Here is a 16,333-nt window from a genome sequence, read left to right as displayed (position 1 = left end):
AAGGAGCAGTACAGATCCTTCCAAAGGGTGGTTGTGCTGGAAAACAAAACAAAGGACCTGCAAAAGAGACCCAGCTCTTGGGACTGGAGTGGGAAGATGGACATTGTCACATCCCTGTGCATGTGGTTAATAATATGACAGCCAGGTCCCCACCAGCTACCAAAGGAGCAGCAGCAGCTTCCCTGGGCATGGTGTGTTTGTGGGTTGCAGGCAGCTCCTGCTGTGGGGGAACCCAAAAGAGTTGCTTCCCATGGGACATCCTGGCAGGCCCTTGGATGGATCCCATGGGAGATGGTTGGGGTGGTTTGCCCTTGGGCCACTTGGCCAAGCCCAGCTGTGAGGAGCCTCCTGGGGAGCCTGATGGCCACCTCCAGGCTTTGGGAAAATTTCAGTGGTTTGTGTCACAGGATTGGAGTGGGTCTGGCCGGGATGGGGTGTAGGGCTGCTGGATGGGGAGGGAGCTCCGATGGTTTGGGTACTGCTGGGCAGTCCTCGCACAGCATTCAGGGGCTCTTCCCTGCCCCTCTGAGGCAAGAGGCTGGGGGTGGCAGGAGCCTGGGAGGGGACAGGGCTGGGACAGCCACCCCAGCCAGCCACTGAGCTGTTGATGCTGTGTGCATCATGCCTGGTGATCAAACTGGGGCAGAGGAAGAAGAAAAGAGTGGTTTTGACTTCCAGGGTAGTGTATTTGGAGCCTGACTGAGCCTCTGTCTGCCTGTGGGAGGACGTGAGTGACTGGACTTTGCTCGTGGCTTTTACCCCCCTTTCTGCAGGAACAGGTGGCTTCTGAAGACCTACTAGACTGTCTTTATCTTAATTCATGGGTTTTACTTCTTTTACCCTTCCCATTGTCTCTCTGGGGAGGAAGGGGGAGCGAGTAGCTGTGTAAGTGCATAAGTGTATATAAAGATACACCTAACTATGCATCAAATTTTAGCTTTTGTTGCTTTTTTTCTGGGTGCTTTCATACCTGAGATAGCCACATAGTGGTTTCTGTCAGTGTCTTACTAATCCTTAACAACACTGATGGTATGTTTAGCCCACGCAGTGGCTGGTTCTGTGCATCAGGTTGCAGCTCAGCTCTGGTTTCCACCAGGGTCAGCAGCAGGACAGCATGGGGGCAGTCGCTTGGAGTTGGAGCCCCCTAAGTGACCTGGGCAGTTCTAAGGGAAGGAAATGGAGCAGTTACTCCCTGTCACTGAGTTCCACAAGTGTTTCTGACTGCAAGGATGGGGAGCATTCAGGAGCTGCCAGACAGTGACAAACACCTGAGGGAGGTGACTTTGCACCAAGCTGGGCTCCAGCTGTAGGGCTCTTGTTCCCAGTATTGCCAAGGAGGAAAATACAGAGAGGCAGGAGGGAATGACACGTTTTCACTTCAGATTTCTGCAGGCCTGTCTTTGAATTGGTTCTTTTGGGGGGTTTGCTTTTTGGGAGGTGCTTGCTTGGTGTTGATGAGGCGTGTAATAGGGTGCATGTAATAAAATGGTGTTTGTTGGAAATGCAGGTCATCTGTTCAGGGAGCTTTTATAGGTTTGAAGGAAAGCAAATGATCTGGTTTGCTTTTCAAGCTGTTGTAACGTGTGTAGTTGATACGGTACCTCTAAGGAAGAAGTCTGACTTGTATCAAACTTGAATTTCTCATATTTGGGATCTGGAATTTAGGTTGCTGGAGTTGGACCAGCAGGGATGGAGGAGTCTGGTGCAGATGCAGCTAGTTTAATGCTTCACATCCTACCGAGCTGGCCCTTGGAGGAGCTGCAGGTGTTCTGGCAGTGGCTCCTTGTGGTTTATCTCCCTGCTGACCTTGGCTTGGTAGTGTGAGGCCAGTGTCATTTTGTCCCTGCTCTGGCTGGGATGAAGTTAACTGGCTGCATTGAGCCAGGTTGCTCACGCTCTGCTGTTTTGGCTGCTGCTGGGCAGTGCTTGCACTTTTCATACTTCCTCTATCTCATACTATGGGCTTTATCAGTCTTCCTGTCCTATGGAGAAGGGGTGCAGGACTGGGGGGCTGTGTGGGTGCTGGGCTGCTGGCACCTTCCCAGTCACGTTCCTGTCAGGGCAGGCAGTGGGATCTGTCTGGGCTTCCTGAGTTTCAGTAGCCAAGTTATCCTTCCAGGGACTGCAGGAGGCTGGATCTTCAGAGGAAGCCTTCTCCTGAGCCTAGAGAGAGCAGCTTCCAGTTCTTGTGAGGCTTTCTTGCCAGACCTGTGACCCAGTCCTCTGGTTGTGTATGTGGTTGGTTTGTGTGTTGCACTGCTGACTGCAGGGGTTCTGCTGGTGGTGAACAGCTGGCCACTGAGAGGGGACAGCTTCAAGATGGAGGTGACATTTTTTTCACCTTTAGCACCAAGAGCTTGAACTTACCAGTATTGCTGGTCAGGGCTGCATTTCCCTTTTTCCCACCTGGCAGATTCTCCAAATCTGTCTGTGCCCACTGCTTTTGACTGTTGCTTCCTGTATCTCTAGGAGAGGGGAGTTTTGTGTGTATTTTTAGTGAACTGTCAGTGTTGGTGACGTCCTTCTCTGGGTCTCTGCTTAGGTGGCATCAGCTCTGCACAGAGGCACTCTGCAAGCAGGCATGCAGCTTAACTGCACCAGAGGTGGACCTTGGATCCTGGAAACACAGGATTCCTCTGGAGAGGGAGGAGAGTTGTAGGGGAAGAGGGTAAAAGCTTATTCTAGCTGTATCCTTGAACCTGGGAAGGTACAAGATGAATCTGTACCCACCACATAGACAACTGCTGTCCTTAAGGCTCTCCAGTGTGTTGGCAGGTAGCCAGAGCTTTTCATTTATCTTCGTGTTGCGAAGCTTTGCAAAATGGACTGATGGAATTGAAGAGAAAGCAAGAATGGGATCGTTTGGCTTTTCTGTGATATTCCGAAATGTTAAGCTTCAAGGACTGACCTTTCCCAGCAGTCAGGTGAGGACAGTGGTCTGTGGGGAATTCCACCTGTTTTTCATGGGCTCATGATGGAGCATCAGGCAAGGTGCTTGATCACTGCCCTGAGCCTGGTCAGGAGGTCCCTGCACCAGGAAAAGCAGTCTGGAGGATCTCAGACACACCCCAAACAAAGCCTCTTCTGAAGGGGAAGGTGAACATCCAGCCTGAAACATCCAGGCCATTGTTTCCTTAGTCTTGGCATCACTTTATCTTTCAGCTGTCATTTCCAGCATTTCTTTGGAAAAGGTCAGGTATGGGACCCAGCTGATGAAGGCTCCATGGCTGCTCTGCAGCACGTGACTGGATGTCAGTATGTGATGGGACTTCAGATGTAGGTAAGGCCAGTGAGGAGGAGACCAGTCTCTTGGATCTGCTGAAATCTATTTGCAGTGGTGTGGGGCTGAGGGAAGTCCTCAGTGTTTTCCTTCAGAGGGGCTGCAGTCACTGAGGGCTGTGCAGAACAAGCAGGAATGTAATTAAAAAACTCAGCTTCAAGGTTCCTCTGTACTTAGGAACTTTTTCGTGAACCTTTCAGCACAGAAATCACAAAACTGCCTTCTGGATTTTGTTGGCTAATAGCCAGGTGTAGTTTGAGAGGGAAATTCCTGGTCTCTGTTCTCTTATTTTCCTGACCCAGGGAGGTATTTTTAAATGTTAGTGCCGTGTCTCTTCTCTGGGCCTGAAGAGGCTGGGTTTGATCTGTGCCTTCCAGTGCCACTGGCTGAGAAAGTGGCTCTTGTGGCCTGGATGTTAAGGCAGGAGCTGCTTCTGAAACTGGTTTTAGCATTTTCTGAGGGTTAGTTAACAGGTCCGGTAGCAACGTATTACCTGAATAGGCTTTGTTTGTTGTTCCTGAGAAAGTTCTCTTGATTAATTTGTCAACGAACATCTTAGGTGAAATGCCATTCCAGCCCTTAGGCTGTCAGCTGAAGGGAGTTTCAGGACTTAGGAGAAAGTACATTAATTTATAACATCAGGGTTTAATTCCTGTTGAACACAGGGCATTGGGCTTCTGATCTACTTCAGTAAGGGTATTTTTATGTTTTTAATACCCAAAATGGAAGATGTTGCTTCCTCATTTTGGAGTACTGCTGCTGAGACAAGGTGAGGAAAGGTTATCCTCAAGTCTAGCTTAGAATATTCACTGAAAAGCAAAAGAAATTCCATCTGTTTTTGCTTTTCAACTGATTATTCCCATAGTCCTCTCTAGGGTGACGTAGGTATGTGCCCATATTCCCTCTTCACTTTGCAAACCAGTGTGTTTATTTTTACAGTGGTGCCCTATTAATACACCCACACTTCTTTTTGCTCTGGCTGGCTTTGCTATTCTCTCTCCAACTGCTTTCCAAATCATGTGCCCAGAGGTGTTTTTTTTTGCCCTCCAGTGACGAGAGTTCTGGAGAACAGCAAAACTGAACAGGAAGAGTTGGCTTTGAGGGGGAGTTTGCTTCATAGCCTGTTTTGCAACTGCCTTGAACAAACCTGGCCTGACATGCAGTTATCATTTCAGTATGATTGAATGTGTTGAGGGAGGAGGGATAATTGGGTAAGGAGTTCTAGATGAGAGGCTGGAGTTCTGGGGTTGCTTTCTGCTGGGAATCTTTCTTTTAGTATGTGTGCTTTTGTAATAGAGATCTGATTGATGTTTCTGCAGCTACTGTTCCTCCTAGGCCTGGCTTCACTTTGTACTTAGTTAAAATGAAATGACTGCAAATAGAACTGGAAAAGAACTTGCCAGTTGGAACAAGGTGCAGGAATTCAGCTGTAGACTCTGGGTCTCCTGCAGCTTCTCTGTGGTTCATCCTTCAGGCTGCAGCTGTGTTGGTCTTCTTTTTTGAGTTGTGGTGCTCAAGGTTCAGAACTTCAGTCCTTCCAGATGACAGACATGGCAGGCACCTCCATTTACTTGGAAGACTCTTTGTTTGGGGTCAACTTAAGTGAGATTTGGAAACAAAGCCTGTGGTGGGGCTAGTGGTGGTGAGATGAGAACCTCAGCACGGCAGAAATACAGCACAGGAGGTCAGGAACACCCAGGAGTGTCTGCCAGCCCTGTTAGAGTGGTGCCTGGTGAAACTGCTGTTGAAACTCGCTCAGACTGACTGTATTGCTGCCAGAGGGACGAAACCACAGGTTATCCAGTGATGGGAGGTGGCAGCCTGAGGAGGGATGCAGTGGGGGTTTCTCGGGATCCCTTCAAGTGTGCTCGTTCTGCAGGACTGGGCAGAGGAGGCGCCTTGCTTGGAGTGTGCTACAGGAGTGTGTTTCCAAAACTCTGCCTCTGCTTTTCTACTAGCATGAGCATCACTTTGTCCAATCCCACCTGTATTTGTACCTTCTCCTGCCTCACAGGACTCCATCTCAGTGGTTTCAGCTGAAATAAATGGTTCCTGTTGCCACTTGCTTGTTTAATGCTTGTATGTATGTGGTTTCTGTCTCTGTATGATTTTACACCTTTCTGTTTACAGTTGTTTCAATACAAGATCTTGCCTTTAATATCTGGGAAATGGAAATGTTCTAGGCACAGAATTCAAACATTGTCACACCCTGTGAATACTTTCAGGCTATGGTAGTTTACCCATGAGAGTGGTCATGGGAGTGTCCTCCTGAAATCTGTTCTGCCTTTGGACCAATTCTGTGATGGTTTGACGTCCAAGTGTTGAATTCTCTACATCATGATTCCACTTACAATTCAAACCGTGTAAACATTTGGAGGGGGTTTTAATACACTGGTTCATAGCTCTGATTGTAAATTAATCCAAGCAATGTTGTCATTCAGAACTGAAATGTCAAGTTTTAGAAAATGCTGTTGGAAGAGTGTCCTCCCTGGGTATGTTCTCTGCGGCTGAGCTTGTTGGGTGAAGGTCATTTACTTAATTACCTGATATCTGTTCGCTGCACATTAAGGTTTTCTGCAGTGAAAGGAAATGATTTTGTTCACCAGAGTTTTGAAATCCAAAGTGCTGCTTAGACTGTCATGAAAATACCATTTTGTGACTTGGGTTGTTTATCTCACCGGTTGTAGAACCCACTGCGTGAAGGAGGTGAAAAGATGAAATAATCTAATACTTGTCTTTTAACTTTCAGCTTTGTGTTATTCTTGGAAAGTTTCGCACCACTTGTGAATTCCTTGAACCTTGGCATTGGGAGCCCACTTCTGTTGGGCCCTCCTCCTTTACAGCTTGCACAAATTAAGACCCAGTTGGCTCTTCAGCAGTTGACCTCACTTGCCACCAGCAGCTCTGCACCCCCTCATGCTTGGTTCAACCAGGCATTGCTGAAAAGCACCATGTTTAGCCCTAGAGGAACTTTACCTCCGAGGCCGAGAGGACCTAATCCAGCTGGCACAAAGCCTCCGGGATCCTTTCGGGGAGGAGGTGCAGGAGGTCTTCAGAGAAAGCCTGCAGCTGGGACACCTCAAGGAGCACCACAAAGATTTTCGGGACAGGAGTCGTTTCAGTGGACGGGTTCCCAGAGGATAAACGTTCGGGTAACTCTGCACAGGGCTGACCCCAGGCAGGTAAAGGAGAAGACCAACCTCCACCAGGAGCAGAAGGGTGAGCCCCACACGAGCTGCTGGGACAGCAATCCCCGCCCAGCTGTGACAACTGGACAGAAGCCATCTGCCTCGACACGGATCCCGGAGCAGAATTCCAACGCCCAGAACCGCTACACCCCCGAAAGCGCTTCCAGCATCTTGGCGAGTTTTGGGCTGTCCAACGAAGACCTGGAGGAGCTGAGTCGCTATCCAGATGAACAGTTAACGCCCGAAAACATGCCCCTGATCTTGAGAGAAATCCGGATCCGTAAGATGGGCCATTCCTCCTCTCGTGTGCACCCCCAGAGCCGAGGGGAAGAGCCCGTTGGTGGCCCGAGTGGGGCAGCAGTCAAGAGCAAAGTGATTGATTATGGGCACGCCAGCAAATACGGTTACACAGAAGATCCTCTGGAAGTGCGTCCCTACAATCCCGAGGCGCTGCCTGCAGAGCCTCTGGAGCCACGTGTCTATAATCCCGAAGCACCCAGCGGGGAGAACAGGGAGGACTTCCAACGAGAGCAGAACATGTCCATGAGTGTCTCCTCCTCGAGCGTGACGTGCAATCCGGTGTTTCCAGTTGAAGAGTTAATAAAGCCGACGGGGTTCCAGAGTGATTCCTCAAATGCTCCATCGTTCTTTCCAGCGGAGACTCCAGGAAAGGTGTCCGGATTGTGTGTGGCACCCTCTGGACTCACCGTGGTGACATCTGTCTCCCAGCCTGCAATACCTCTGGTCATGCCACCCATGGTGCCACCTGTCTCCCAGCCTGCAGTGCCACCTGTGCTGCCACCTATGGTGCCACCTGTGTCCCAACCTGCTGTCCCTCCAGTCATGCCACCTATGATGCCACCTGTGTCTCAGCCTGCAATCCCACCAGTCATGCCACCTGTGTTGCCACCTGTCTCCCAGCCTGCAGTGCCACCTGTCATGCCTCCCATGATGCCACCTATGATCACCCCCTTGGCACCCATGCTGGCACCTGTCATGCTGACTTTTGTCCAGCAGTCGATGACCCAGCACGTGATGCCACCAATAAGCCACCCACCTTTTTCACCTGAACTCCTTGCAAAACTCAGCCAGCATGAGAGAAGCCAGCATGAATCTGGGACAAGCCAGTCGGTTGCCCCCAGTGCCCCGGGGGCAGGACAGAAGCCCTTCCAGCCCAAGGCTGAGGGGCCCATTAAATCTCCTTTTGGGATCGTGAAGGCATCGTGGCTTCCTGCCTTTCTCCAGGCTGATTCCCAGAAGATACAAAGACTGCCCACCCCCTCAATGATGAATGACTACTATGCCACATCTCCAAGAATATTCCCACATATGTGTTCTCTGTGTAACATTGAATGCACTCATATGAAGGTGAGTGTCTTTCACAGCTTCTTGCATAGCCTTGTACTCGCCATCTTACCTGCTGCTCTGTTTTATCAACTCGGTTCTTTACTGTGCATTAAATGGACTGTGAGGCTGCCCTCCAGCCCCAGTGCTGCTGACGTGCAGATTTCAAAATGCTAGAGACAGTGCTAGTCCATTATTGTAACTGCTGCACAGCCTGTTCTGTTCCAGATGGCATCTCAGAGGTGCCACGTGCATTGCTTTATTACTATTTCTTTTAATATTAAAAGCTATTTGTGTCTTCTGCAACGGGTTTCAAATGCCAAAACAAACCCTTTGTCAGTGGGGTAAAATCCCTCATGTCATCTGGGTGACTCCAAATGTCTGCAGAAAATGATGGTGTGTTGCATCTCAGGAGGGTAGATGGGATGTTGGTGTATTCAACCCTGCAAAGTCTGCAGGAAAACAAAGCAGCCTATTGATCTGCAAAATAATTTAATCTTCCACATGTGGTCTGTGTGACAGTGACTGTTCCAGAGCCTGGAGACTGGCTCTGGGGGACAAGCAAAATGCTCCCATTCATCTGCCTGAGCTTCCAGTCATGAAGCACGTACCAGTTTCAGCTCTTGAAGGAAGAAAAGGCTGGATATGTCAAAATGCAAGAGAACATAACTTAAAACAAAAAATTTGAATAATTCCTTGTTAGTTTCATGTGTTTAAGTTTTAAATGGTCTTCACCAGACGTGTGGGAGGCCTGCAGGAGAGGGGCAACTTTGCAAAATCCTGTGAAATTGCTGGCCCCTGTTGGTGCTGGGGGTTAAAGAAGCGAATGAATAGTGAGGATGGTGACAGCTGCACTGGGGGCTTCAGAATAAAACTGAATTTTTTAGGTACCTTTACACAGGAAACACCAAAGGCTGGGGAGAGGTGCAGCCATTTGGGCAGGCTTGTAAACTTAAAGGCAAGTTTGCTTTAAAATAAAAATGGGAGTAGGGCTTTCTAGAGTGAAGCAGATGTTTTTTTGCTGAAAATGCTTCTTGACAAACAAGCTATGAAGCTTTTTGAGGAGATGAAAGGTTCTAACTTCTTGCCCTCAGGGCATGGAGTGTTCTCCAGGCATCCTGAGCCCTCTGCAGCTGCACAACCTTTTTCTCCCTGTTGTGGCTGCTTCTGCCTCTGGTGTTTAGTAGCTTTATTCTGAGCAGTGGTTTTTTGTTGTCTGCCCCCGCTCTGTGTAGGCAGTTCAGGCTGTTGGGAGGCCTCATGGGCAAGCCATGGGCAGACAGCAGTCCTGCAAAGTAACCAGGAGAGTTAGATTTGTGGAGGGGAGGTTTTCTGCAAAAAATAAATGCTTGTTTTAAGCAGTGTCAGTCTTGTGTGTGTGTGAGTTCTAAAGGCTGAGGACTTCCTCTTCCTTTTGGTTTTACAAATAAAGTGGGTGTTTTTGCCTCAGTTGCTTGGCTAAAGATGACCAAGACGTGCAGGGTTTTGTCTTCAGAGGAGATGGGGAGATGCTGCAGCAGGTGCTGGTGGGCAGGGGTGGTATGACCCACACCAGGAAACGGGTCCCACATTGCTGTGAGGTCTTAGTCAGTTATTGTTCAGCCAAGTTAGGACAGAGTTGTGAGAAGCAGAGGAAGGAGGCTGGATTATAAAAATGTGTCTGTAGTAGGGAAAATTGGGAAGAAAGTAGGTGAGCAAAGTGGCTGACCTGAAACAAGAATGGATGGAGACCATGGAAGATAGCAGAGGAGGAGAAGCTTTTCTTTATCCAACACTTGAAGATACTGCCTATGACAAACCGAAGGTTCAGAGATGTTAAAATGATGAGTTCCAGTTCAGAAGCTTCATGGTGATGAGCTGTCTTTTTTCATAGATTCTTTTAATTCTGTTCTGAAGTACAGACCCATCTAGGACTCCTTCTTGTGCCAGGGTTGGAGCAGGAGCTCCATCCCCTGTCGGAAGAGAATTCAGGTGTGTTACCTGCTGTTAGTTTATTAAAACAACAGCACTGGGGCTGGACATCGGACCCGACTGGTGCTCCTGGAGAGTCTGAAGTGGCCATTATTGGCTAAAACTTCCTATTTCCATCCTCTGAACTGTATCTCCTGATGGTTTTCCATCTTGGCTCACCATGACTGCTGTGAGTTTGGCTTGGAGTGAAGAATGCTGCTGCTGTTCTCCTGAGCATTTGACCTGTTCTCCTGCAGGTCTTTCTTAAGAATCTAAGTTGCTTAATTAATGAGGTCTGAGGAATTGGAAGCTGGAGCTGTCCCTGAGCTGCCTGCACTTCACCAAATACAGAGCTCTGGAGTGTTGCAGCTCAGCAAGTAAATGTGTGTTCTGCTGCTGTAATCTGGAAGGAATCCTTCTACAGAACTCGTTACGTATTTGAAGATGTTTTTCTTGCTAATTCACTGTTCAGAAGTCAAAACTCAGACTGTTTTCCACCCGCACAGCCTGCCTGTTGTAGGTCTGTCCATGAAAAATACCTTTTTATTCTTTTTTAAAGCTTTGAAACTTTTTTGTGAGGCAGATGGATGATCCTGGAATAGGTTGCCCAGGGAGATTGTGGCTGCCCCCGCCCTGGAGGTGTTCAGGGCCAGGCTGGATGAAGCTTGTGCAGCCTGGTCTGGTGGGAGGTGTCCCTGCTCATGGCAGGGAGGTTGGAACCTGATGATCTTTAAGGTCCCTTCCAACCTTCACCATTCTGTGATCCTTGTGTGCAAGACTACATGGCACATCAGCAGCTGTGGAATGAGATTCCCACCATCCAGGGCTGAATGGGAAGAGCACTCCAGCTGTTTCCTGCAGTGGACTTTGGAAGACTCCTCAGTATTTCTCTGCCCATCAAGACTGTTCACTGGATATGTTAGGAGGAAATTCTGGGCTGTGAGGATGGTGAGACCCTGGCCCAGGTTGTCCAGAGAAGCTGTGGCTGCCCCATCCCTGGCAGTGTTGAAGGGCAGGTTGGATGGGGCTTGGAGCAACCTGGGCTGGTGGGAGGTGTCCCTGCCCATGCAGGGGGTGGGACTGGTTGACTTTTAAGATCCCTTCCAGCTCAAACCATCCTGTGGTTCTGTGATTTATCAATGGGTGGCAGAAACCTCAATTATTTGATGGTGCCTCCAGCTATCTCAGCTGGGTCTCTTTGGAGATGCTTGTGGAGAGGTGAGCTGGGAGAAGTGCTGCCTTGTGAATCAACAGGGCAACTTCAGCCTTGGCTGGCCATGGTCAGAGCTCAGCCTTCTACCAGGCTGTTTGGCTGCATAAAAGATTGTAGATTTGTGGCAAACAATGGGTACCATGGACCTCAAAGCTTCTTGTTGGAATAGCATCAGAAATGTGCAAATTTTGTTCTTTATCTTGTGTTAGGAAGGTTTCTGTCGTTTGTCAGAGGGCTGTACTCCGTTCTGTGTTGGAAGAACTTTTCTTCATGAGAAGGGTGGGCTTTTTTGAGCTCCCAAAAGTTAATTTGGAAAATTAATTGACCCTAGGTAACTTGTTGATTTGGGAAGTTTCCTCAGGAATTTGTACATTTGTGTCTTGCAATGTTCACTCAGGGAAGAGTGCTCAGTTCTGCCCTTAGCTAGATGGAACCTCACCCCAGTGTTGTCTTCCTTCAAATATATTTACAACCGCCCCAATATATAGCATCATTTTATAAATATTTCACAGAGCAGGTTCATTTTCAGCTAGAAATTGTGGACATATTGCAGTGGTCAAGTGTGATTTCTCTTCAAACACGTCACTTTTGGAACAAAGTAGATTTCCCGTATTGCCAGAATGAGGGTAAATATGGTCCTTGTAAATACGTCATCTAGTAAATATGATGTATTGACATTTTTGTTGTCTAGTGTAAATAGATTTGAAGTGAGGGTGATGTCATCCTGGGCTTTAAATTGCATGAAGTTCTGGAGATCCCAATACAAGAGGGACATGGAGCTGTTGGAGCAAGTCCAGAGGAGGCCCTGGAGATGATGGGAGGGCTGGAGCAGCTCTGCTCTGGAGCCAGGCTGGGAGAGTTGGGGTGTTCAGCCTGGAGAAGAGAAGGCTCCAGGGAGACCTGAGAGCAGCTTCCAGTGCCTGAAGGGGCTCCAGGAAAGCTGGGGAGGGGCTTGGGACAAGGGCAGGGAGGGATGGGATGAGGGGGAATGGATTAAAACTGAAAGAGGGGAGATTCAGGTTAGACATTAGGAAGGAATTCTTCACTGTGAGAGTGGTGAGACCCTGGCCCAGGTTGCCCAGGGAAGCTGTGGCTGCCCCATCCCTGGCAGTGTTGAAGGGCAGGTTGGATGGCACTTGGAGCAGCCTGGGCTGGTGGGAGGTGTCCCTGCCCATGGCAGGGGTGGGACTGGATGAGCTTTAAGGTCCCTTCCCATCCAAACCATTCCATGATTCTATGAAGTCAGATGGTCTCATTGCTTCCTACAAAGACAGCCATGCTTACAGTTCCTTTGCTGTAGAACAGGGACAAAACGTGGGTCTGCTGCATTTTACATTTATTTTTCTGTGTAATACCTTGCTGTGAAACGAGCACATTCAAGAACAGGGGCTGTCCCTGTGTCTTGGTACCCCTACTGATGGCAGAAGGGTCCTGTGGGGGGAAGGATGGATCCGGCCTTAGGGACAGAGTTGCCAGATGCAGTGGAATATTTCTGAAGACTGAGAAGGAGGAGGGATTCATGGGAGAGGAGGAATATGCACAAATGGAGACTTCTGTGTGAAACGCAAGAGGCATTGGCACGAGGAAGACTTGGAGAAGAATGTTGTGTTTGTTTGGGAGGAGAATGTCTCTTTGTGGGCCTGCCAGGCTTGTTGGTGCTTGTTGGACCAGCAGCTGAAGACACTTGGAAGCCAACTGGCCCCCCTAGGCCCTCCCAGACACTGTGGGCACTTTCCTCCATCAGAACCACAGAAGCAGGATTCCTGAAGCTCAATTTCCTTTCGTTTCCACAAGCAAATTTGTTTTACCCCTTGGTAACAGCTTTTTCTGTCTAACTCAAAGTCTCTGGATAAACAGCATTCCTAAGAATAGGTATGCTCAAGAAGAGCATGTTATTAGGAGAGAAATACAGTGTACAGTGGGGAGTGTTGTGCTCCTGCCCTGTGTGTGGTGTGTGCTCACTGCGCCTGCAGCTCTACAGCTTGGGGGGTTCTCTGCTCTGCAGCTCCTGGGGTGATGTGGTTCAACCAGTGAGACCAACACGAAGGGACTTCTGAGTTGTTCTGGCTGCATCTGAGCACTTAAAATGTTCTTATTAACACAGCTAGCAAGTCAAGTCAGTGCCTTTCTGAGAGTGGTTAACCACTGCATCTGTGCCTTCAGGAAATGACAACAAATCTGGTGCCTCGAATGTGTTTTAATTCCTTCACAACCCACGGGTTTGGATGTGGAGGATGAATAGTTGGGGTTTCCTGTTGCACATTTTAGTGCTGAAAAGCTGACGGTCTGGGTGCTGTTTTCCCCACGTTCCCGTGCTGCCCAAACACACCAAACTGTGCCTGCTCACACTAACTCTGCTCCCTCACAGGCTGAGTTAAACCATCACGAGCTTCTCTTTGAACCAGCGTGCTCAGCAGTTTTCTCCATAAACAGGAGGGTTGGATGCTGCCAGCCACGCACTTTGTAACCTTTTGTGTCATAACCCAGCATGTGCTTAGAAAAAGTGACATGTAATTTCACAGCCACAAATGATTTTATGCACCTTGCCTGCCAGTGCATCATTCAGCCGTTATTGCCTATTTTAAAAGTACTAAAGCAGCTCCAGGTTGGTTTATTTGAAGATGCATAATAGTGATTGTTGATGACCTGATGCCTTCCAGCTTCAGCCCATGCAGTGTCTCTTCTCAGCAGCAAACTGAGCCCAGCACTTGCTTTCACTAGCAGGTCCGTTTGCTTTGCCACTGAAATAAAGTCTCCAGGAATTATTTCCCAGGCTGGGGAGTGATTCTGTGCTTTCAGTTCAACCTGTGCTGCAGTAATTGTCAAGACTTGAGGGCTTTGCATTGTGCTTCTGGGTTTTCCTCAGGAGTTGATCCTGGGTTAAACTTCTCCTAGGGTTGTTTTTTTTAAACACTAAAAAAGCCAGTGAGTGTGTCTGTCTGAAAAATTTCATCCAGCTTTTTGATTGACCTTTTGTTGTGACATGGCAGTGAGTGTACTTGAGCTGAAGGCCTGAAAAGGCAAGTAGCAATGATGTTGGACTTGGGTACCAAGTTGTGTGGAGCTCTCTGATGTACTCGGCTCAGTTTGTTCATCGTCTGACAACCTGTGAAGCTCTAATGGTTTTTGTTTCTTTTAGTACAACCAGCTGTTGGATCAACCTTTTGACTGAGGAGTGTGGTGACACAACCCAGTGCCTCCTGGAAGCAACAGAGTCACTTAATACGATGCCTTTTATTCATCTTCAACTTAGATTCCTTTGTGCTCTTTGGGCAATGAATGAGTGTTTTAGTCTTTTGCATAAAGAGTAATAATTCTGAGTGAAAAATTTGGCCTTGACACGAGATCATTCATTAGGTAAAATTTGATGGAAGGTAAAATAAAATTAGGAAGTGTGGTGAAACGCTGATTTTTCATGCTAATCAAGTTTCTTTGGATGTCTTTTCTCCACCCAGGACTGGATTCTGCACCAGAACACTCCTTCCCATATCGAAAGCTGCTGCCAGCTCCGGCAACAGTAAGGAGCCTGTTTAAAGAGTTCCCCTCATGTGAAAAAAGTGGTGTCTGTGCATGTGTGTAGCCTGTGAAAGTCTGTCAGGTGTCCTCACGAGCCCTGCTGCTATCTGAGCACTGTCTGAGCTGGCTTTAGACCATGAGGGGGAGGGATGAGCTGCCAGTGGGTGCCCCTGGGGTCCCAGAGGGGAGCGTTGGTCGGTAAAAGCTGCTGCAGGGAAGTGGGAATTGTGTTTGGGTGGTAAATGGAGCTTCTCACTGACTGGTGTGTTTCTGACATTTGACAGGTACCCTGACTGGAACCCTGAGTCTCATTCCTCCAAGAGGTAACTGCTTTGTGACTGCAGGTTGTTTTTAACTGGTTCCCATTCTAGCCATGTGATAATGAGTGTAATTAATGTTCCTGCTTTGCTCACTGGAGGCCCTGTGAGTGCTGAGTTGTAAAATCACATGGGGTGTTTTTGTGGGTTTTGTCCCACGTGAGTGACACAGTGTCTGAAATTCTCTCGCAAGGATGAGTCTGTAGAACAAACACTGCAGCCTCTGGCTTCTTCACAAGGGGAAGAGATGGGGCAGGTCCTGATCTCTTCATTCCTGTGACCAATGACAGGACTTGGGGAAATGTCAGGAAGCTGAATCAGGGGAGGTTTGGGTTGGATGTCAGGAAGAGGTTTTTCACCCAGAGGGTGGGTGAGCACTGGAACAAACTCCCCAAGGCAGTGGTCCCAGCACCAAGCCTGCCTGGGTTCAAGAAGCATTTGGATGATGCTCTCAGGCACATGGTGTGACTCTTGGGGTGTCCTACACAGGGACAGGAGTTGGACTTGATGATCCTGATGTGTCCCTTTCAACTCAGTATATTCTGTGATTAGAAACCCCCCCCCCCCCCTAAAAAAAAAAAAAAGTCTGAAGACTGATCCTGTGGGCAGCCTTCCCATGGACCTCTCTTCTAGCCAGTCACCCTGAGCTAGTGGATGGGATATAATAATGACTAAGCAGGGCTGAGCAGTGTCAGGTCACTGATTAAACTGCCTGAGTGATTTCTCACTTTTCGACCTGATCTTGTGTCCAGAGAAGCCACCCTTGTTAGCAGCCTGCAACCTGTTGGACCGTAGGTGTGTCAGGGTCAGCTCTTCCTCCAGCCTCCCTTGGGGACCTGTGTGAACACAGCTTGAACAAACACTGGAATTCCTGAACTCGTGTCTCCTCTGGCCTTTACAACTATGCTGTTTACTGTTAATTTTTTTTTCAGAACACACCCTGTGGAGAGTCTCAGCAAGATTTTAATTTACTGACTCAATATTTGTACATTTTTTGGCTTGCATACAAGTAGGAATGATAGGACTTTAATTTTTGCTGGATTCTCCTGTGACCATGCTTTAATTAGTCTGACATGCTTCCTGGAAAGCTGCCTACTCAGTTAAAAAAAAAAGTATTAAAAAGCTTAATATATAGGTCAGGTTAATTTGTGGAGTGCATCTGAGGTCTCCCCATGTTAATCAACAAAAGAGGAAGAAAACAAACTTTTGACACTTTCATGAAGAGAATAATTACATTTGAAAACCTCAGATTGGAATTGTCCAGTGCTGCTGGGGTCATTCACAGTCCAGGAAAATGAAGCTGCTCTTAGCTGAAGGAACTCAACAAACTGTGTTTAATAGCACCTCTTGTGAGTGAGGCATCTTTTGAGGCATCTGTTGTGCTTGCAGGTGGGGCAAGAGTTGGCTTTTAGGGTGGTGCTTTCTTAAATCCTTCCTGATGAGAGCACGTCTCCAGCTGGGAGGGTTAGGATACAGCTCTTGGGGATCACTGGTGTCCAGAGCTGCTGGTGCAGCCTTGGGGCAA

General features: G+C 48.3%; 1 protein-coding gene across 4 annotated transcripts in view; it reads left to right on the top strand.

The window, feature by feature from the left end:
- The window catches only part of ZNF638 (zinc finger protein 638), a 57,945-nt gene that overhangs the window by 7,796 nt on the left and 33,816 nt on the right, over positions 1-16,333 (top strand). For all 4 annotated transcript variants that reach the window (XM_051617295.1, XM_051617296.1, XM_051617294.1 and 1 more), the window contains exons 2-4: positions 6,030-7,836; positions 14,431-14,492; positions 14,776-14,814. In XM_051617295.1, coding sequence (XP_051473255.1) covers positions 6,030-7,836; positions 14,431-14,492; positions 14,776-14,814 — 1,908 coding nt within the window. The remainder of the gene's footprint in view (positions 1-6,029; positions 7,837-14,430; positions 14,493-14,775; positions 14,815-16,333) is intronic.

The sequence above is a fragment of the Apus apus genome, chromosome 4 (assembly GCF_020740795.1).
Source record: "Apus apus isolate bApuApu2 chromosome 4, bApuApu2.pri.cur, whole genome shotgun sequence".
NCBI lineage: Eukaryota > Metazoa > Chordata > Aves > Apodiformes > Apodidae > Apus > Apus apus.
Note: the sequence above shows the minus strand (reverse complement) of the source record. Positions and strands in the feature narration are given on the sequence as shown.